We start from the raw sequence: 22,404 nt of genomic DNA on the forward strand, positions 1-22,404 counted from the left end.
CGTTCTACGCGCTCAGCGGTCTCCACGTTTACACATCGACTATAAGCGTGTTTTCACTTTAATTTTATTGCGTTAGAAAACAGTAATTTGCCTCATTATTATTGGTAACTGACTCATTTCAATATATAGTGCGCAATAATAGCAACAATTTCACGTCACACGTATTGCGAATTTAATACTCGTAAGCACCTACCTGTAAACACGAGCGAGCGTATTGTTAGAAAATGTATTCTGACTTGTATATCATGGAGAACAAAATACAAAGCTCACAAAGAGAGACCTTATCTAAATGTTGTGATTGTCCTTAGTAAACCCTACCTACCTACGTCTAAAAGGCCAGCAGATAATTGAAATACATACATACATAAAATTGGCACATATATTCAAATCAAAATAGCATGTAAGGCAAACTGATCGTAAGTCCGAAGATATTGGTAAATAATAAGGCACGTAAATTTGGTACGAAATAACCGTGCCAAGGTGACTGGCTCGACGGAAACGTGATGTTCAATTATAGCGTTACAATGCCTAGCCACTGCCAGTTGCCAAATTAACTGCACTGCCCATAATTTTGCTGGTGAGACCAGTCGCGATTGGTACAATTAATTTCTACTCTTTAAAGACAATGACGACAAGTGGACAGATTGAATCCAATTCATTGTTAAACTCTCTGGCGGACGTCGTCAAATATAATGCGCAGTTAGCGTTTGTCCTTATCTTATATTTATATCCATTTAGCACAAATGCTGCGAATATGACGTAAATTTTAGTTGGTCAAAGTTTTGTCGCGTACGAAAGTCACAAAGTAAGACTAATTAAAGGTTATTTCCATTGAGATTAAGTGTGATAAAGGTATGGCATGGCGAGATAAGCGTGTGGCTGTGGGAGCTATATGTGTGTCGTAGTCGGAACGGGGCGCGTCGTTGCGCCGTGGCCCGCTGACCCAGTTGCCGAGTGCGAGTGCCGCCACGCACCCGCCCGCGCCTGCACCGACCCATGTGTCTACCCTGCACCCTTTGTGGCGCACGTGCCCAAAATATCAACCTGAGCCCCCTCTAGACATTTCTTGTAAGGTGGTTCACGAAATATAAAGTGAGCCGATCTCTCGAAGAAGTTTGAACAAGATCGGCTCACTTTATATTTCTTCAACTTTACTAATCCGATTGATTCATCTGGATGGACACCTCCCAGGATGTACTTTAGAATATAGGTCAACGTTTTAACACCAATTTCTAATTGCCCAGCTTTTTATTATGTTACGTTTCAGTATGCAATGGATGTATGTTTCAATCGCTATTAATGCTCAATTTCATAATTTCAGGATTTTGAATTATCCCCAATGCTGTTATATTTAATCATTCAAGTAATTTTTAGTTAACTCTGAATAGATAAGGTTGAAAATCGTGCTTAATGAATACTTATAGCTAGGTGGAGAGATACCCTTGTGCTCGAGGCATACCCGTCTCACAATAAGGACTCTCCCACCATTCATCATTGTAGATACAGCCAGTGTAATGAACAGTGACGACCACGAATGGCTCGGCGCCCATCGCGAATGGAAAATAAATGAGTGGCCACTTCGCTCGTTTGTGGACAATACTTCTATTGGATGCCACGTTGTAATTCTAGCCCACAAGTTCCGCAAGAATTATTCAAAAACGTATTTAGACTCGACATTTGACGTCGGTTTCTTAAACATTTCCTCAAGACTAAAAGTGTTTACTGGTACCTACTATAAACATAGTTCTAGGGATAAGTAAGAGTGGAGAGGATAGGTACGATTAATTTCTAAACTACACCTAGACCTACCTAAGGCAAATAGTAAAATGAAACCTTCAACCAAATTAAGAATAAAAAGAAACAATCGAAAATTAACAGTTTTAAAACAAGTCGTTAGTAACGCGTATTAACAGTGAGATTAATTCAAATCTATCAAGGCCCACCGCGAGGCCGACCCCACACGCATACAGCCAAACATGTTTGATATCGCGCTCGTGTTGCCAAATAAAACACTTTTAAATTTACATTGACGAAGTAACCTGTTGAGCTAGTACGCATTTTACGTTGTACCTATATTGTTGTTTACTTACTAGAACGATTTGATTTTATCGTTTATTTTAAACCTTGAAACTTTGAACTAAAATTCCTTGCTTTAAGCCCATTTTGAAAACCAATCCGACTTGCCATACCAAATAAGTATTAGTTGGTATTAGTAACAGAGTAATTACTAGCAGAAAAAAATATAAACCTAATAGAGTCTGTGCGGAAAGAGAAGAGTCGTAGAATGTATTGGATCTCATACATTTCACGACTCTTCTCTTTCAGAACAGACAGACTATGTGTATGTAATCGTTTAGGTTACTAACAGCTACAAGCGCTAATGCCTCAAGGAGCCTCCTCTTGAAATATGCATCCATTTACGTGCAAAATGCTGCGGACTAATAACAGCGAATAGCCAACTGGGGCGCGAGCGGAGCGGAGCCATCCTCTGCCTCGCTACCTCCCGCAGGCGGAATATAGGTCGAACCATAACCGCTCTCTACTCTATACGCTAACTTGTTACGATTTTCTTAACAGACACAATTCTTCAATTCTTGTACGTTACGCTGTCATGGTAACGTGAAAGAGAGAAAGAGCGAAAGTACCTATGATACGGGCTAGACTTTGCTAGATTTGGACACTGCGATCAAGTATAAAAGTAAATGATTAAAATTGATCAGACTTCGTATTCTCCCGGCCACTTCAGTTTTTAATGAACACGTTGATCCAATTTAAAAGTTGGATTCAGACAAAATACTGGTCTGACCACTCAGGCAACGGTAACCGTAACGGGACCCTAAAGTAGAGGCACAAAAATCGTGCAGTGCACAGAAATCCTTCCGATTCACGAAACTGAGATAAATCTGAAACTGCAATGTTGCAGTACTCGCCTCAAATGAATGTCATTCACTTGCAAAGTATTGAGCAGAAATTCTGGTAATTATGGAGTAACTAAGACAAGATAAAGCAATAATTTCTTCCGATTGGACTACTTCTAGTTCGTCTTCGAAGTTCGAAGTTAGTCGAAAAGTAAAGTTCTGTTAATTTGCTATCTGCCAATCCAGAAAACTTTCGTTGGTGTTCCGGACTTTGTAAAAGATATCCTGTGCCAAAAGTAGTAAAACGTAGATCCGAATGCATGTAGCTAATCAGGATTAAGAGTAGAACAAAAAGCGCCTATACACCGGAAATAAGACGCTAACCAAAAATAGACGCGCCAGGGTCTCGCATCCGAGCCGAGCGCAGCCTTCCGCGTGGTATGGCAACAAGGAAACAAACGTTTTGTTCCATGACAATGACACAACAGGTTTGCACAAAAGTGTCAAGAGGAGCTAGGACAGGAAGGGAAGGACAATGACATTAGTATTTGAAACGCGTACGTCACTGTTGAGCGCAGTGACGCGGCGACAATGGAGCACGCATGGCAAGATGGCCGCCGCGGCGTCAGCTGATCGCTGCGGCGCACACGCACCGCGCCCTGTATCTAGCCGTGTTGCTCTCTCTTTCGTGCGCGCTAGCGCACAATGGACGGGCTTTATTATTGTTTGGATCACAAATATGTGTTTGTGTTATACAAAAAACTACGCAGTCAGGCAACGCAAAATAGAAATACTTATCAATAAAGGTGCCACATGCCGTGTGGCAAATCTAACAAGATTGCGATTATAGTAAAAAACCTAACAGATCCCAACGATACAATTATCTTAACGACAAATACTAGATTGAAAATATTTCCGGGTTAGTTTTTCTTGCAGTAAATATGTAGATACCAAAGGGATCATCCATTAATTACGTCACACGAATTTCTAGGTTTTTTGACCCCCCCTCCTTGTCACACTTGGTCACATTTTGCAAATCCCTCCCCACCTGGTGTGACGTCACAGTTTAGGCAATTTTGTTTTCAACGAAATCAGCAATACTAACTCGGCATAATTTTTTTAATAAAAAAATATTTTTGGTAAAAGAAATATTAGTACTTAAGTAATTTTATAACACAAAACCAATTAGGAACGAGAATTACTTCTAAAAACACATTAAAAAATATAAATTAATTTTCGGTTACTGATGAAGTTAAAGTGACATCACAATGTTAGTGACTCCCCCCTCCCCCATGTCACAACATGTCACATTTTCTTGACCCCTCCCTCCCCCTAAACGTGTGACGTAATTAATGGATGACCCCTAATGAATAAACAGGTTTAGCAGAAGAAGCAAGCGGTTTGCTAAAAATGATCTCGTGCTGTGTATGACTATACCTACCTACTGTTAATTTATAAGAAAGAAAGATCGTGCGAACATTTTGAACAGGTACTTCACTCTCTGAGCATACATATACAATTAGCTCCCTAAATACGTGCTATAGGGATTGCTTTTTCAAACTGCACATTAGGACGTTTATTACTGATTATTACACATGTATTTAATATTACACTGGCGCTGTATACGGAAACCATATCAATGTGATGACCGCCTAAGGAAACCTGGCCAAACCATCATTTTGATGTGTATGGGAAGGCCAATTTGCTCATTATACCTAACGTTGTTATTTGTTGACCGTTATGCTATCCTTTTATTCAAATTAGTTATGCCTGCTCTATCCTATGTCGTATACTGCCTGACATACGGCCACATCTAAAAATGTATGAATATTACAAATAATAAATTAAAGTTTTCTTTAAAAAATTTGGTGCCCAAGTGGCCTAATTGCAGGCACCATACGATGGGATTAAAAATAATATTGAGCTACCTGCACAATAACGACTGCATACGTTCTAGATTATAGGTACATGTTAAAATGTATTGCAATTAAATCAAAGTTTCAATAATAGTATTCACCTAATTCCATTATTCATTGAGGTTGAATACCTAAGTAAATTACCTACATGCTTATCTATCAATTACCCGAGTGCCTAAGTGCATCAGCCTACTTTGATTATTACCTAATTCCAAATAGATTTACACACTCGCGTACTTTCATTTAAGTTACTTTGTAAGTAACCTAGCTAAAACCACTCTGATATTATTCTTGATAAATGGTAAATAAACGTATGCTTTGTCGTCATTGAGGGATTTAATACACCCTGAGATTGAATAACTATAAACCAACCTAATAACAACATGCAGAAAATAAAAACAGGTCGACTACAATGGCCCCTCATTCAAAATTGCATGTCAAGTTCTAAAACACGTGAGGACGTCGACCTTCTTGCACCAAGGTCGGGGCGGCGGCCTTCAAACAGCCTCGTCTGTCTGCGAGACTCCTCTCGGTCCACGGCACTCACACACACATTACTTAACACAACCAACATTACCTTCGAGTAGGAACTAGAGCCCATGGCCACGTACTAACTACGCTCGAAAGCGCCACACTTGCACAAACATCACAGTTTTGAAATACGACGCGAGCAGACTAATTCCCTGTTATCCGACTAGATAAGTTGCATTAGTCGCGTACGCGTTAAATATGTTGCAAACAATCGCGTATGAATCGGCCTCGCGGGTGCAGGCTGCGAGCTCCGTCCGTCGCGCTCGGGCTGCGGGCTGGCGACTGGCGACCGAGGCGCGCGGCGCGGGCCCGCGGTCGCCGCCCGCCGACATCAACTGTTCGCGTCATTCCACTCCACGCTCCACACGCGCACGCACTCACAAATACAAACAAGCTGCTCGGTGCCTGATAAACACATGCTCGCACTAATGTCTATCTCGCCATCACAACACGCAGCAGGCCATTATCACCGCCGCCAATACCTATCCTATACTAGCTTCAACCGCGCAATCAACATGTTATTGTATGTACCCAATATACCAGGAATTCAAACCCTCGAGGTGCGCATAAAGAGTGAGTCACATAATTTAAGTGTGAGTCGAGTTCTCTATCATTAGTCATCGCTTTCACACACTCAAACCACCATTATACAAAGACTAAAAACGGAATAAGATAAAAATTATTCCATTTGGCAAATACCTAGTCTATAGGTTCTTGCAGTACGTAGGTATTTTATGTTATATGTATTTAGCCGATGAAAGTGAAAAGTCCCGAGGTCGATAAACGAACGAACTTCAAGGACCGTTGAACTCAAAAACACAGGACATTGTCTCAAATTGCACGAACAATAAGATTTTGTGAGTTCGTCAACTTCGGCAAACAAATAGATACCTAGTTAACGTGACTCGCGACTTTTCATTACACGACTTAGTGTCTTGCGCAGTTGTTTATTGTCTGTGAAAATTTATTTACATGGGTAAAAAGGTCGATGTGAGGTGATAGCGAACACAAACAAAGCCATGTGTGCGAACGATGCGTCTCGACGAATGACCGTGGAGACAGCGGAGCGGAGGCGGGAGCAGACAAAGCCCCGACGGCGGAGCATCGTCGATCTCCCCCGAATTAGTCCTGGGCCAGGGCGCTGACCTCACGCCACCGCCACACGCGCGTTCGTAAATCCACGCCATTACGACCCAAGCACGACCAGCATCACTAAACACCCCTCGATTGACACTGCTAAACTATCTAATCTGTTATTATCAGGTCGTCATTACAATTAGGTCGTCATTACAATTAGGTCCTCCTTCGCATAGAGCCTGCATAAAGACGGACAAAGAAAGTGATGAAATGACACGTGGAGCGGGATAGCGGTGAACAAATACGACGCAGTACACTACCGTTATTTAAGGGGCCCACTGATTAACAGTCCGCCGGACGGTATCGGCCTGTCAGTTGTTCGGAACTGTCAAAATTTTGTTCTAACTGACAGGCCGATACCGTCCGGCGGACTGTTAATCAGTGGGCCCCTTTATGTACCATAATAATAATATATGCACGTTTGTATGCGGTGAAGGAAATCCCTTGTTTTTGTCAAGGAGCGAGTGGGAAAACAACGGCGATTCACAAAGGTAAACAAAAGACTGAATTAATTGTAATTTTACTAACAAAGAGGTTGGCGAACTCACAATTGTTTAACTGCTGCGTACTTTAATAAATTAAAAGATCTGCGTTTCACAGACTAATCTTCCACCTTCGGCTAAATATATGTGGGTCATTGCACTTATTTAAGGAATAATAGTAGATTGTACAACAAGGGCATAAAGTGTCCCACTTTTACCCGAGGCAATTTTTTGGTCTGAGCGAAGCGAAGACCAAAATAGTAGACGAGGGTAAAAATGTACATTTATGCCTTTGTTGTACACTCTGCTTTTCACTTCGATTGCGAGGAAAATAATTATATTTTTCACGGCAATTTACACCACGAAATTGTCGTAAAGCGAAAGAACATAGTACATAACCAATTCCCGCCAACTAACCTTTTAATTATTTTTTTTTAATTTTTAACATGTGATCAGAGTTTCAGACGCTTGGTTTTCTGCCAAGTCAAACATTTCGGAGCATTTTTGAACGATAATCGACTCCTATTTTATGTGATTTACTAAATTTAATGACAGAAAATACGGATTTCTAATAAATTGTAGCAAAAATAAAATGATATAACAAGTTTTGTCATCTACACAATTTTATTGCTCAGTAAAATTGTGCAATATGTTTTAAATGTTTGGCTGTTGAGACCTTAGTCTTAGAAGAAATTTTTACTTTTATGCTCTAGAGCATAAAATTCGATTTTATGTCGTCTACGCACGACATAAAGGTGCACTTTTTGAGCATGAGAAGTGAAATAGTAGATTGTACAACAAGGGCATAAAGTGACCCATTTTTACCCGAGGCAATTTTTTGGTCTGAGCGAAGCGAAGACCAAAATAGTAGACGAGGGTAAAAATGGACATTTATGGCCTTGTTGTACACTCTGCTTTTCACTTCGATTGCGAGGAAAATATACAAAAAATCAAATATTTTAGGTTATTTTAACGTATTTATTCAAGACTAAAGAAAATTGTTCTTGGGCCGGTCGGAGGCGCGGGGCACGCCGATCGGGAGAGCGCCGGTCGGGGGCGCGCCGGCAGGGCTGGCAGTTTGTATGGCAGAATTTGGACTTTATTGCTAAGTCAATAAGGGTCGTAATAGATGATTTTACTTTATGCTCTAGAGCATAAAATGCGATTTTATGTCGTCTACGGTGCACTTTTTGAGCATGAGAAGTGAAAAGCTTATTATAGTAATAAATACGCAATAGATGAAATATAACAACAAATCTGTGCAACATGCGGGCCGAATAATCGTAGCGGTCGCAGGACCACCGACGCCAAATTGCCCATATTGTCCCATATTTTTATCCTACATTTTATCCGCGATAACGCCGATAACGATACGATAACCCTACCTATATGGCCGAACGGCAGAATAGATTTTATAAAAATTGGGTTTTACAATGTCACAAAAATAATAAAACGTTCAATTAGTAAAGCAATTAATAGCTAATTGTAAACGGTGCCGAAACATTAGCAGATTATTCGTAAATATGTCAGTGACATACATTTATCTGGTTTAGATCAGACGTCAGGTTCAGATAAACGTTTTCATTACAAAGGCGCTCTTGTCAAACGACAAAGAAGCACAAATTGGATACGTACATATAAAGTCTAAACGGAACGGCTCCGATATGAGAACCAGATGAGTAACGAAATTCTAATTATAAAAAAATAACAATAAACCGGGACTGAAAGGCTTCCATTCGACGATCAATTTCATTACAACACTGCAACATTGAGCTGATCTTGGTTTTTGTAAATATTCAGCGTAATGTAATTCACCTTAACAAGTTGATCTGATATCAATCTGATATCTACTAACAATATTTTTGCATTTTAGTGCTGGCAACCCTAAAAAACTATTTGACAGCTGAATGTTTAGGGTTTGTAAAACTGGCGAATTATATAGTCCGACAAGAAATTGTAGAAAATTATTGAGGGCTCACTTCCTACGTAACTGTCACATTTTTGACGTAAGATGCTTAAAAAAACATGGCAACAATTTAGAATGGAAATTTTTTACTTCCATTTTATTTAATTTCTACTATTTTATGTCGCACTATACGAAAGAACAACGCGTTTTCATTATTGAACAATATTTCAAAAGTAATGAAAAATTTCGTATAGTCGGAATATTGATTTGACTTCGTCAACTGTGAGAAGAGTGCATGATTGCAAAATTCAGGGAGAGTGGATCAATTCATGATGGTCATTCCACTGGTCGTTCAAAAACAAGCCGTTCATGACAATATCGTATCAGATAAGTTTATGCAAAATGGTCACGGAATTTTTTTACAAAAGAGTGCGCATGTGCCAGCAAAGCCGTGAAGGCCATTTCCATGTATGTATTTTATGATTTTATAAACAAATAATATTATAACGAAAAAAAAATGTGTTTTCCATTAAATTCAAATCTAGCGTTATTTATGGGACATCCTTTAACCACCACCAACACTACGGAAATGAGCTGTTTTGTCTGTGTGCCATGTCTATTATGGGTAAATTGCAGACAAAATTAAGCACTGCTTAAGACATACACAGATCCCATGCTCACGAAGATAGCGTAATCTAATCATTATAATATGACAAGTTAGGTTTAATGAGATGATAGCAGGTAATGGTGATGTGATTTTTTTGTAACAACGCATCGAATGAATGCTAAACTGGACTTTACAGCAAAACGACTCCGCGCGAAAGCGCCATCGGCCCAATGAATGTGGATTACAAACGGCACTTTTTGTAAATCTATCTTTAGAATTTGTGTATATCAAAGCAATGGCCAGATTTTTTCGTGTCCACAGTTTGTTAAAAGCCATTTGACGGCACCAACCAATTGACGGACTGATCAATGCCACTGACAGTGTTCTATGAATTTCCCACACAATATAACTCGGGGAACGTTTTAATGGTGACCAACCGACCTTAAGAACCAGTTCTTGTACCAAGACCTAGCAGAGAAGGTACAGTCGCCATCAGATATATCGAAGCGGCCTAGGTGCTCAAAAATATCTGAACACGCACTTAACGCCTTGACATTAGAGGCGTGTTCAGATATTTGTGAGCACCTTGGCTACTCCGATATATCTGATGGCGAATGTACTATGAAACTTCCCATACAAAAAAAAATGCGAACGTTTTAACAGCGATATTTTGGTTCAGCCGAGCGTTGTTTACTTGAATCATATCAGCAGATGACGTGCACTGCTAAGCATAATCCCTAGTAGCTACTTATATGTATCGCCTCGCCAGTATTGCCGCTCTATTGATACCAGAGTCGCTTCACTGGAAAGTCCAGCTGTAGCGGTGAGGTGACGCGTACGTACCTGATGTTGAAAAAGTGAATTCCGTACCAGACAAATGTCTTTCCAAGTGCGCAGACCCTTTAGCTCACAGCCAGGTGACACCACGTCTGTGCAGTTGAGGTCAGCATCCACCGGCATCACAATGAATGGTTACACCACCTAGGGACAGGACATACAATATACATTCTGCAATAAGTTAGTTACAAGGAAAGGGAAGACCCAGGATAACCTACACGACCCAAATATGTAAATGCCAACTAATTTATCAAACCTGCACTCTTGCATCTCTGTGCCCAATATTATACTGAATAGATCGTATAGTGTGATTAATCCTGATGGTCTACAACTCTACACTACTCCATTTGAAGAATCTAAACCTAAGAGAAAAAAAATCGTAGTTCGTATTATTGTGCAAACATTAATAATGCTAATAGTGATTGTATGGAACAGCAATATTGCAGTAAGGATCACAGGAAAATGACGTATTTTGGAGTTTTATCTATGTAAAAGGGATCTCATGCTAATAAGGAAAATATATCATACAAAAATAAATCCAAATGGGGCAGTGAGGGAAAACCTGAACCTATAATGATTTTCCTTCACAGCCCCATTGGATTTAACATCCTGTATACTTTAAGACTTACAATAGCAACAACCACGACTAAGTAAGGCCAAGCGCGCACTACGATTTTTTGTCGTGCGATAATTTTGTCGCAGAAATGCAACGTATGTGTTTATATGTCGTAGGCTCTTGAGAATAGAATCGGCCACAACGCAGCTCAAAATACGGTGACGGTACAGAAACGCAGTGACGTGCCGTAAGCGTCACGATTTTATCCCATGCCCTCCACACCGCTGCTCAAATAAGCTGACGGTGTAGAATCGCAGTGCCGTAAACTCACGACTTTACTGTATGCTCTCCACACCGCTGCTCACAATACGCTGACGCATCGTATACGCCGTGACGTGTCTTATGTGAAACTACGATGCGTCAGCGTATTTTGAGGCTTTTGAGCAGCGGTGTGGAGAGCATGCGATAAAATCGTGACGCTTACGGAACGTCACTGCGATTCCGTACCGTACCTTCACCGTATGCCAATTGCAGAATGTCACTCTCCGTTTCAGCTTAGTCGGCTTGCCTTTTATTCAACATTTTTGGGATAAGATAGGCAACCCAAAAACAAAAAGCAGAAACAACCGTGAGAGTGGCATCTACTAAAACATGTTCCTTTGCTAATCTTCTTAATTATTTTCTAAAATTAACGACGTGAGCTGAACAAAATTTACGTGGACACGTACCTAGTTATTTGCTTATACTAATTATGAACATATTGCTCGAGTTACGTGCTAAGTCGTGATCACGAATACACGACAGTAAAGAAAGCTTGCAAAGTTAAAATGTGAGAGCATTAGCATTTTCTATCGATTCGGAGAGATTAATACGCTATTTCTGGTGTTATTCGTACAAATGGATTTGTTCCGCGTTATCGATGTAGGTACAGAAATATAATTAGGCTGGATATACGTAACTATATTTCATTTCACATAACGTGACGCAAATGAAAGATGATTTAGGTCAAACAGAATATATTGTATAGCAGCAGCATCATTAATAAGTAGGGTAACACAATCAAGTAAAAAATAGCAAGAGATATTTTTCGGGAACAGTAGGTACTTTGGACATTAAAATCATTAAATGCAATGCAAATTTTCTACGAGTCTGATAAATGATACTCGTAATACGTATAATTTAGTGGATGTAATTAACTCAATGTAATGTTAATGTCACTGTCACTACTCTTGTTAATTACTTTGCATTTTTAACCAACTTCAAGATTTCAAAAAGAGGAGGTTCTCAATTTGGATGTGTTTTTAGGGTTCCGTACCCAAAGGGTAAAACGGGACCCTATTACTAAGACTTCGCTGTCCGTCCGTCCGACCGTCTGTCTGTCACCAGGCTGTATCTCACGAAACGTGATAGCTAGACAGTAAATTTTCACAGATGATGTATTTCTGTTGCCGCTATAACAACAAATACTAAAAACAGAATAAAATAAAGATTTAAATGGGGCTCCCATACAACAAACGTGATTTTTGACCAAAGTTAAGCAACGTCGGACGTGGTCAGTACCTGGATGGGTGACCGTTTTTTTTTTTTGCACTTTTTTTCCGTTTTTTTTTTGCATTATGGTACGGAACCCTTCGTGCGCGAATCCGACTCGCACTTGCCCGGTTTTTTTTTGTTTGTTACTACATAATTCTAATAAATATATGTCCTACATTTACTTTACATCTATTTTTTACATCTTGGGGATGTCTCAACTTTGACTCATTTAGTGCAAATGCTCAATCCTGTGTTTTTGTATGATATTCTTGTGTACATGTCTTTATTTGCTTTAGTTAATCCTAACTAAACATGTGCCTCCTATTTGCTGAAAGCATTTGAGCCTCTTTGATTTTGCAGTACAGGCTCATATAGCACTAAACATGTGCCTCTTATTTGCTGAAAGCATTTGAGCCTCTTTGATTTTGCAGTACAGGCTCATATAGCACTCCCAAATAAGGACTCATAATAATACAAATTACACATCTAATACAATAAATGAACCTTTATTATGGGTAAGTATAATATATGAAACAATACCACATCAAATAGTTGCCATGTATTTATTACATGCTACTAGCACACATTTACTGATAAAAAGCCGATATTACCTCAACAATCTACTTTTGTGGTTTCTAGAAACTCACAGTACCCTGACCAAACAATATAGGTCAGCTGATAAACAAGAATAAGCACATTGTACCTAAAAAAGAACAAGTTAACAATGATACCGTACAGTCAATGTCAAAGACTAGTTTACATTTTTTGTCTTATTACAAAGGAGTAAGGTGCAAAGTTCAAAGATATCTTTTCAACAACTGTGCCATTCAAATACTACATATTATTTGTTGACCCATATTGAAAGGTTAAATTACTCTACTCAACTAACCTATGGTGTAGGTTAAATAGGAAGTTAGTACTAGGTAGGACTAATTTAACTATTTTTTATATTTTTTTATTGTTCTTGTAGAATATCTTATTTGCTGAATGTTACTGTTAAACCAACTTCTAAATTCAAAATACTTAATTTTTTTTTTCTCCAGAGCAAAGGAATTTTGTATTAGCTATAAGTGGAAACTGTTTTGGCTTATGTTCCAACTATATATTTTACCTTATTATGTGCTGTATGTTTCCCAAATAAATAAATTAAATTAAAAAATTAAAAACTAACACTTATATTACATGCAAAGGAGCCATACTACACCAGTTTGTTAGCCAAAATGTGTAGATAAAGATGCATCTGCCAAACACAAAGCAAAGTCAACATGCACACTAATCCCGTGACATTGATAAAAGTTAGCAATAATACATACTAAATATTATTATAAACTGAACTTTGAGACTAACAAGTGGGTACAATTAAGAAGCAGGATACCTATTAAGTACATATTTTCAAAAACTTGAGTTCCATAGGTGTAATATGTCCCACAGACTGGATACCATGTCATGATATTTCATACAAAATATATGAAAAATCATAAACCCTTAGGGGTTTTTAACTTATTAATGCTGGAACTCTATAAGTCAAAGCAAATTTTTGACTTTGGAAACAATGTTTAGGACAGATATATTGATGACACTACAGAAAGACACTTGATTGCTGAAAGTGTTAATTATTAATAGGTGGAGCATGCACAGATGAATACATAAATATGGTCCAAAAAGTCCACACTACAGACAGGGGACCATAAAAAAACATTGGTAAAGGAAGTCACCCATTAACTACCAATAAGAAGTATGCACAAATTTTTAAACTCTTCATTAAATGAATTTATAAAGAGGATAGTGAGTGCAACACCCAAGGTTCCGCAGCTTGCAAGTTGCAAAACATCCAACTAAAAATGTTTAATTATGATAATGTCATTGTGTAATCAATGAACATCATTCAGTGAAACCTACACATAATTTAAATGATCACTTACACCTTGCAGGACAAGAAATAATACTATTTCACCAAATGGAATCAAGTAAACAACATAAAAACCTCATCATCATTTAAGTCCAAAAAGATATATCTACTCAAACCAAGTAGGAATAAAAACTTGTCAACAGCACATTTATTACTATAATTACTGATCCTTGAAATGAGTCATCAAACCAAATAAACATATATCTTATTGGATAAATTCCACACCTAATGCTGGAAATCATATCCATCTCAGCCAACACCATAACATCCAATTATACCTTGGTACCTCTAAATTTAAAACTCAATTGCATTACTCATTGTGGCTTTCCAAAAATTCATGTTATTGCAACACTCAATATTCTCTCCAGTCCAAAACGTGCCAAAACCTTACGGTGGTCAAATGGAAAGTTCGTGAATAGGCACCAGTTTAGAGTGCAGCACGTTTTTTTTACCAGGAAGTTGGGTATTTAAAAAGTGGGTATGTCATGTCACTAGTTATTGCTACTTGCTTATCCCTTGGACTAAGTTATAATACAATATCAGTACGGAACTCATTTAAAATAATCCACTAAAAATCCATTATGTACCAATTACCACAAAAGAATGAAAGATACTGCGCCTTCTTCACAAGGGAACTATCTGGCAAAAAAATACGACTCGAGTGCACTGCTTCTCTTTAATGAGGTATTTGGTCAAAGTAACAATAACCGTATTAGCACACATATCTAAAAACATAACACAAAACACTCAATAAATACAGAATACATGATCGAAACAAAGAAATAATGAAGAATTTAGATAATTGGCATTCACGAAGAAAATGGCGTCATATCACTAGTCAAGGAACAAGGTACAATTTCGTCATTCAAAAACACGAGACACAACACCACAAAAACAGCACTAAAAACTAAAGCATGCTTATTATAAGGTTTTCTTTGAAAGAGTACTCACTTTGCATAAGAATTCCAAAGAAAATCATCCAAAAACTTTTAGGACTGATGACAAGGCACTCCACTCACCGTTTGCAAAACCAGACTAATTTATCACGTGACCAAAACAATGTTACCATTACAAAAAATACTTATTTTATATAGTAGAATCTTAAGAAATAGTAGAAATATACTCTGGCACAGCCACTTTATCAGAAGAAAAATGTGGGATATAAAAAAAATAGGCGCAATCTTCTATAGATCGCATAGTTTTATTAGCTTGGTGCATTTGAGCAAATGATGGCCACATTTTTTCCCGTTAAGGTGATAAAATCAAAAGTAAGTAATATAAAACTAATATATCACATACTTAGATCAAAAATTCATTCTCCAAATTAGTCGCTGATAAAGCAAATGAAAAGCGTAGTGAAAATTCAAGTAGTTTGTCAACCCCATATCCCAATTTGTTGTGGCAATCCCAGGACCACAAACCACTTGAAAATTACGTATCAGACAAACGTCTGGCCTATTTTGTGGTTTAGTCGTTCATAAACTACAGTAGAATCCTTTTATTATGACTCCGCATATACTGACCAACCGCTTACTATGACGCAATTACTGTGCGAAGTTTGGTTTTCATATAAAATTCTTTGTGACAAAGTCGGATAAGATGACTTCGCTTATAGTGACAAATTGCTTACTATGACCTATAAATCCTATTTTTATGGAATTATGTCCGGTTATACTGACGATTCGCTGGTTTTCGTGGCCGTCCCCACGTCTTTCATTGGGAAACGTTTGATGCGTGCGTGGCGTATAAGTTGTTTTACTTTTGATTCTCGGGATAATTGATACACGATTAATAAAACTCATCTCTCGCAAAGGAATTTGAGATTAATTTGGAAAAAGTAACAAAAACAAGAAGTTAATACACTATGCTTTATATGACATCCGCTTAGTATGACGTGTTTGTCACTTCCCTTCGATGTCATTATAAGCGGATTCTACTGTACTAACCCCCTTATTCATAAACGTTTACTAAAGTTGACAAGCCGATAATAATCGTTTGTCCCTTACAAACGATTATTATCGGCTTGTCAACTTTAGTAAACGTTTAGGCATTTGTGACGTTCCACGGGAAAAGGTACCTTATGAGGGTTTCTAGTTTCGGAGATATGAAATGTTTTGTAAAGAGGTGAAAAAATGCTCAATTTTTTTTTATTGTGTGATCTGAAACCTTAATGCGTAACGTTTGTTTACCTGTTTTTATTTTTGTTATAAGTTAGTTATAAGTCTAGTAATGTCGTCTCAGAGTTTAGTAGAAAAGGTACCTTATGGAAAAAAGATTGAAAATTCCCAAAAAAACTAGTCAATACGGGAAAAGAAGTTTGGTAGAGAACTGTATTAGCATTCTGCAAAACTAATTTGATAATTTCAGTTCTGGTTGGGGCGCCTCGCAAATATTATAACCGTACATAGACCGACATCACAAATCCAAGTAGCCTGCTGTTATACCAAAGTTACTCTCGTCAAGTCTTTCTTAACTAGAATAATCTTCATTTGGTTTGGTCGCATGCAGTAAATCAGCCATTGGTTTGCTGAAAAATGCCAATACCCGACGCATTACCTTATGGAATATCTGAGGTCATTGAACCTCAATGCCGCTTATCTTCAATAGCAACCGAAATATATTATTGATAAGAAATAGACGATTTATACCAGGTTAACCCCAAAATATTATTAGTTTATCCTAACTGTTCCATCATCATCATCATGCCTCATCATGTAACTTAATCACAAGGTACCTTTTCATTACATACAAATTATTGGTATTTTTTAAGATTATTATGACGAAGAACTAATTAAATTTGGGGCAGTTTAATGTAAATTAATATTTTCTATTCATCAAAGATAAACTGTAATATGATTGATATTTTGTAGTGATGTATTATTAGATTTATTTCCATAAGGTACCTTTTCGTAAATGTATGGAGCAAATACTGTTATTGTTATGTAAGTTTAAAGTGGCATAAGGGGTTAAATATAGTATTTAGTTGGGGTTTTAGGATTTATTTCATTTGAATGACAGAATTTCTTTCATATGTGCTCAGAAAAATTGATTGTGTGTCACATTAAAAGTAAAAATATTCATTTTTGTGATTTTATATGAAAAAGTCAGAAAATACATTTTCACCTCTAAATCGGTATTGTTTTTTGCTTAAACTGTCTGTCAGTGTCGTTTTCTAATAGATAAATTTTAAATCTTGAGAGCTCATTGCAATCAATCGTGAAAATGAAATAAAACTTTATTTTCAAGAGATTGGTTAGTATACACATAAATCAGTCGATATCAAAAGTTTCTATTTGCATTACAGAACAAGTCGCAATATTTTTCAAATCTCAGATATATAAGGTATTATTATTTGTAGTCAACTATGTAACTTACTTCAGGAACATAGTTTTTTAGGCGGCTAAACTTAAAACTTCTCTATCGTAAAGTTGCTCATTTCACAACATTATTTTCAAAAAATCATATCTCTGTAACTACGCAACCTAGAAGGTTGATCTTTTGTGTTATTGATAGTTTATCTATTGTAGATTACTGGGGTATGCATAACTCCATACCCGCCATAAGGTACCTTTGACCGTGGGACGTCACATTTTCTCTAATATCTAATAATATATATATGATTAAATTGGAGATTGACGCCAGTTTCATTTCTGATCAAATCGGTCGATTTGATCATCCCGTCTGGCCCGTCTGCATATCGCTTTATTCTATAGGCAATTTCTTTTGGACCTGGATTGCTCCAGTTCAAAGCGATCTATTCTTCTTCTCCTTCGTTACACTCTTTACATTACAGCATGGTCATGGCCATTATGTATATATATGTACACTTTTGAGTGACTCGCTTCTGCTGGCTACACACGTAACTATTATATCGTAGCGATTTCAGACTGTGCAGATAAATCGAAGGTTCCTAGTGCCTCCACACCTGCTCCACACGCCTCCGATATCGGCGTCGATCGTCAGTTCTCCGCAGAAGCTCACGCAAGAAACATGTCATCCATGTCATCAAAGTTAATATGATAGTTAAGTTTTCTTACATTGTTTAATGTTCCGCGCAACTTTCTTATTTTTTTTTTCTCTCATAAGAACCTTCTCCTGACAATAACAAACATAAGGCAAAAAGAATTAGCGAAATTGGTCCAGCTGTTCACGCGTCATGCCGTGACCAAGGGAAATATGGATTCATTTTTATATTTTTCATTATTTACTTGAAAAATGAACGTGCGCACACAAGCGAGCTATAAATACGTGAACTACTGCCGAAATGAGCGATCACCATCCACACGTAACGATAAAACTATGCAAACGCATCGACAACGATTTAATTAATATAATTTGCAACTGCCACCGATTAACGATAATCGACAACGATTTGTCATATACACGGTAGATAAAACTGCGCAAATCGGACTGCACAGATTAATCGCTACGATTTATAGTTACGTGTGTAGCCGGCATTACTGTGGCCGATACACTGATTTTGATTTGGTCGGTCCATCTCATTGGCGATCATCCTCTAGCCCTGTCACCTCCCACTCTTCCTTGCACAAACAGACGTTCTATGGATGTTCCGTCTCGCCGAGACACGTGTCCAAAGAAGTTGAGGATCCGAGTTTTGAGCGATCTATTAGTTGTTTTTAATGATGGTATTATGTTATGTTGTGGAAAAGGCAAGTCACTCAATCATAAACTGTAAACATTTTCAAATGTGGTAGAATTTATAGTAGGTCATATGGTAACACTAAACCTACTACCATTTAAAAAAAGTTCAATGATTTATAATTTTATATGAACATGATTGACAATCTTTGAAAATATGCAGATGTTGCTTTAACTAAATCATACTAAATATAACTTATTTTCATACAATAAAATTCATAATAAATCTGAAAAAAATAATTTGGATACTCCGTGAACGACAGCTGTCTCCTGTCACTGTCACTCACCTCACGTCAGTGTCACCAAGTGTCACAAAGACGTGTACTTTTACCGTGTACTGTGCTCAACTGTGCTGGTTAACCTATCTCTAGTGGAATAAAACAGTGAAGTAGTTCAAATATCTTGTGTTTATTATTTGTAGTATAATTTTAATAACTTGGACAATATGCCAACGATATCCGTTAAACGTGATTCGCTATTCGCGGCACTTGGAAAGACTTACAGTAAGATCCACTAACTTGGCGAAATGTTACTTTTATCAATTTCAAATTCTCTTTGCCTTTATTATTAACAAGTAACTAGTTTACTAACAGTAACATACAATTTATTTTACAGCTGATGATGAGTTCCAAGGCCTATGTTTTGAGTTTGGATTAGAACTTGACGAAGTCGTAAGTATTTAATCACCTTTTCTATGTTTACAATAGAATAGAGAGCGTTTTTGCGTTTAATCAAGGCAAAATATAACAAGAAAACAACACGTTTTATTACCTTTTTTTAATTTCGGTAGGTACAGTCAGCAGCAGAAGTGGCTAAGCGGGCGAGGTGTTCAAAATCACCTTGACACGCTCTTATTCGCTTAACAATCAAGTTGCGTCAAGATCATTTTGAACACCTCGCCCGCTTAGCAACTTCTACTGCCGACGTACAATCGCCATCAGATATATCGGAGCAGCCAAGGTGATCACAATATCTGAACACGCAGGCTGCGGTTTAATAGACTTAGGAGCCAGTAGACTTTTATTTAACAATGTTACCGGGTTGTAACTTAGCCTCGTAGGTCCCGACATAGAAGACAATTTAAAAACACAAAAACTGCTTTGGGCCATACAAGGATAAAATTAAGACCTTGAATTTTCAACTTCATTTTCAGACAACAGAGAAGCAGATGTTAATGAAAGAGCAAGGCGACCAGGCAGGAGCCGGTGTGTCAGAAGAAGTCCTCTACCGCATAGACATCCCGGCTAACAGATATGACCTTCTGTGTCTTGAGGGACTGGTCAATGGTTTGCTGGTGTTCCAAAAAAAGTAAGTTTTGCATTGGTGTCTGGCAATTCTAAAAGGAATCTTAATATGAAAATAGGCTTATAGCTTATAGCCTATAGCTTATAAAAAAATACTCAGTCCTGTCATTAATCAGGTTATGTTAAGAATTATCTCTTTGTTTTAAAAAATCAGTAAGTAAGTACTTTCTAAATCTTCTTTAACACATTCACTGCCAGCGTGATTTATGCACTACGTTAGATAACACAGGTTTTTTGCTTTGTAGAGAAAAGTGCCTATGAACGAAAACCCGCCTATAGCGGATCGCTGGCAGTTAATATGTTAAATTGCTTGGTGTTTCCAGGTGTGTAGAAAATTTAAACTGATTTATAACGCCACAATATATTAACCTCTCTAGTGCCTCGAGTTTATTTTAATAAATAAATAAATATCACGGGACATCTTACACAGATCAACCTAGCCCCAAACTAAGCAAAGCTTGTACTATGGGTGCTAGGCGACGATATACATATGTATATAGATAAATACATACTTATATACATAGTGATACACCCATGACTCGATAACAAATATTTGTGTTCATCACACAAATGCCCGTACCGGGATTCGAACCCAGGACCATCGGCTTCACAGGCAGGGTCACTAGTAGTCACTACCCACTAGGCCACACTGGTCGTCAATAATTTCGTCATACGCTATCCACGTTCCGATACGAGCGCTTAGTTGCAGAAATTAGTCAAGCTCATTAATGCCCGCAAATCCGCGTACGAGGAAACTATTAAATAAAATAATCCCGGCATTTCAGAAAAGAATCACCTCAATACCACTTGACGAAATACGAGGACTGTCACTCGCTGCACCTGACGCCGAGCACCGCACAGATCCGGCCTTACGCCGTGGCCGCCGTGCTCAAGGGCATTCACTTCACCAAGGCGTCCTACGACAGCTTCATTGACTTGCAGGTAACAAGTCTTAAGTTAACACCACTCCGCTGCACCAAAAATGCTATAAAATTTACGATGTCTGATTATAATATTAGTACAGTCAGCAGCAATAGTTGCTAAGCGGGCGATGTGTTCAAAATGATCTTGACGCGACTTTATTGTTAAGAGAAAAAGAGCGCGTCAAGGTAATTTTGAACACCTTGCCCGTTTAACAACTTCTGCTGCTGACTGTACTATTAGTAGGGATATGGTCAATTACTTACAAGTGCTTCTAAGTAAATGAAAAATACATTTCAAGAAAATTACAGAAGATTAGATTGTTTCCTGAAGCCTTATTTTGCCTTACTCGCAAGACAATCTACTTTTCCTTAAAAACATACAATATTATTTCCTATCAGGACAAATTGCACCAGAACATCTGCCGCAAGCGAACTCTGGTGGCCATCGGCACTCACGACCTGGACACCATACAAGGGCCGTTCGTGTACGACGCGCTACCACCAGCTGATATCAAGTTCAAGGCACTCAACCAACAGAAGGAGATGACAGCGACTGAGTTAATGGAGTTGTATTCCGTAAGTGTACCTAATATTACTAATATTGGAACACTCAACAAATTAACCAGAATATCAGACACAAGTGGACGCTCCTGGCCATCGGCAGCCACGACCTGGACACCATACAGGGCAGGAGATGACAGCGACTGAGCTTATGGAGTTGTATTCCGTAAGTGTACCTAATATTAGAACACTTTCAAAAAATTAACCAGAATATCAGACACAAGTGGAAGCTGGTGGCCATCAGCAGCCACGACCTGTGCCCTGTTTATCAAAAGCTTGTAACTTGTAATACAAGTGGAAGTCCCTTTTTGACAGCTTTTGTTAGAAAGGGACTTCCACTTGTATTACAAGTTACAAGCTTTTGATAAACAGGGCACTGGACACCATACAGGAGATGACAGCGACTATTGAATTGGACAATTTTTACCAATTTTTATCTCATCAATTCCAGAGCCACGCTCAGCTGAAGCAGTATCTACCCATCATCCGCGACAGCCCGGTGTACCCGGTCATCAAAGACAAGCACGGCGTGGTGTTGTCCATGCCGCCCATCATCAACGGCGATCACTCCAAGATCACGCTCAACACCAAGAATGTCTTCATCGAGTGCACCGCCACGGACTTGACTAAGGTACTTACATACCTTCTCTTACTCGTACCTCCGGCACAGAGTAAATTATAGTAC

At 38.2% G+C, this 22,404-nt stretch overlaps 2 protein-coding genes across 5 annotated transcripts in view; one reads left to right on the forward strand and one right to left on the reverse strand.

The window, feature by feature from the left end:
- The window catches only part of LOC134806074 (AN1-type zinc finger protein 6), a 254,528-nt gene that overhangs the window by 19,134 nt on the left and 212,990 nt on the right, over positions 1 to 22,404 (reverse strand). Inside the window, exons 1-2 of one of the 4 annotated variants that reach the window (XM_063779341.1) lie at positions 15,224 to 15,347; positions 10,308 to 10,418 (exon numbers count right to left, since the gene is read on the reverse strand). The exons of 1 other annotated variant lie outside the window; for it this stretch is intronic. The gene's annotated coding sequence lies outside the window, so the exon portion shown is untranslated. Of the gene's footprint in view, positions 1 to 5,351; positions 5,610 to 10,280; positions 10,419 to 15,223; positions 15,348 to 22,404 lie in introns of those variants that run through there. 2 more of the 4 variants (XM_063779339.1, XM_063779340.1) reach the window with 2 other exon arrangements.
- LOC134806080 (phenylalanine--tRNA ligase beta subunit) overlaps positions 19,269 to 22,404 on the forward strand; it is a 33,723-nt gene continuing 30,587 nt past the window's right edge. Inside the window, exons 1-6 of the mRNA XM_063779348.1 lie at positions 19,269 to 19,434; positions 19,547 to 19,602; positions 20,085 to 20,239; positions 21,021 to 21,177; positions 21,558 to 21,734; positions 22,171 to 22,350. Coding sequence (XP_063635418.1) covers positions 19,377 to 19,434; positions 19,547 to 19,602; positions 20,085 to 20,239; positions 21,021 to 21,177; positions 21,558 to 21,734; positions 22,171 to 22,350 — 783 coding nt within the window. The 5' untranslated portion in view covers positions 19,269 to 19,376. The remainder of the gene's footprint in view (positions 19,435 to 19,546; positions 19,603 to 20,084; positions 20,240 to 21,020; positions 21,178 to 21,557; positions 21,735 to 22,170; positions 22,351 to 22,404) is intronic.

This window comes from Cydia splendana, chromosome 2, assembly GCF_910591565.1.
Source record: "Cydia splendana chromosome 2, ilCydSple1.2, whole genome shotgun sequence".
NCBI classification, from domain to species: domain Eukaryota; kingdom Metazoa; phylum Arthropoda; class Insecta; order Lepidoptera; family Tortricidae; genus Cydia; species Cydia splendana.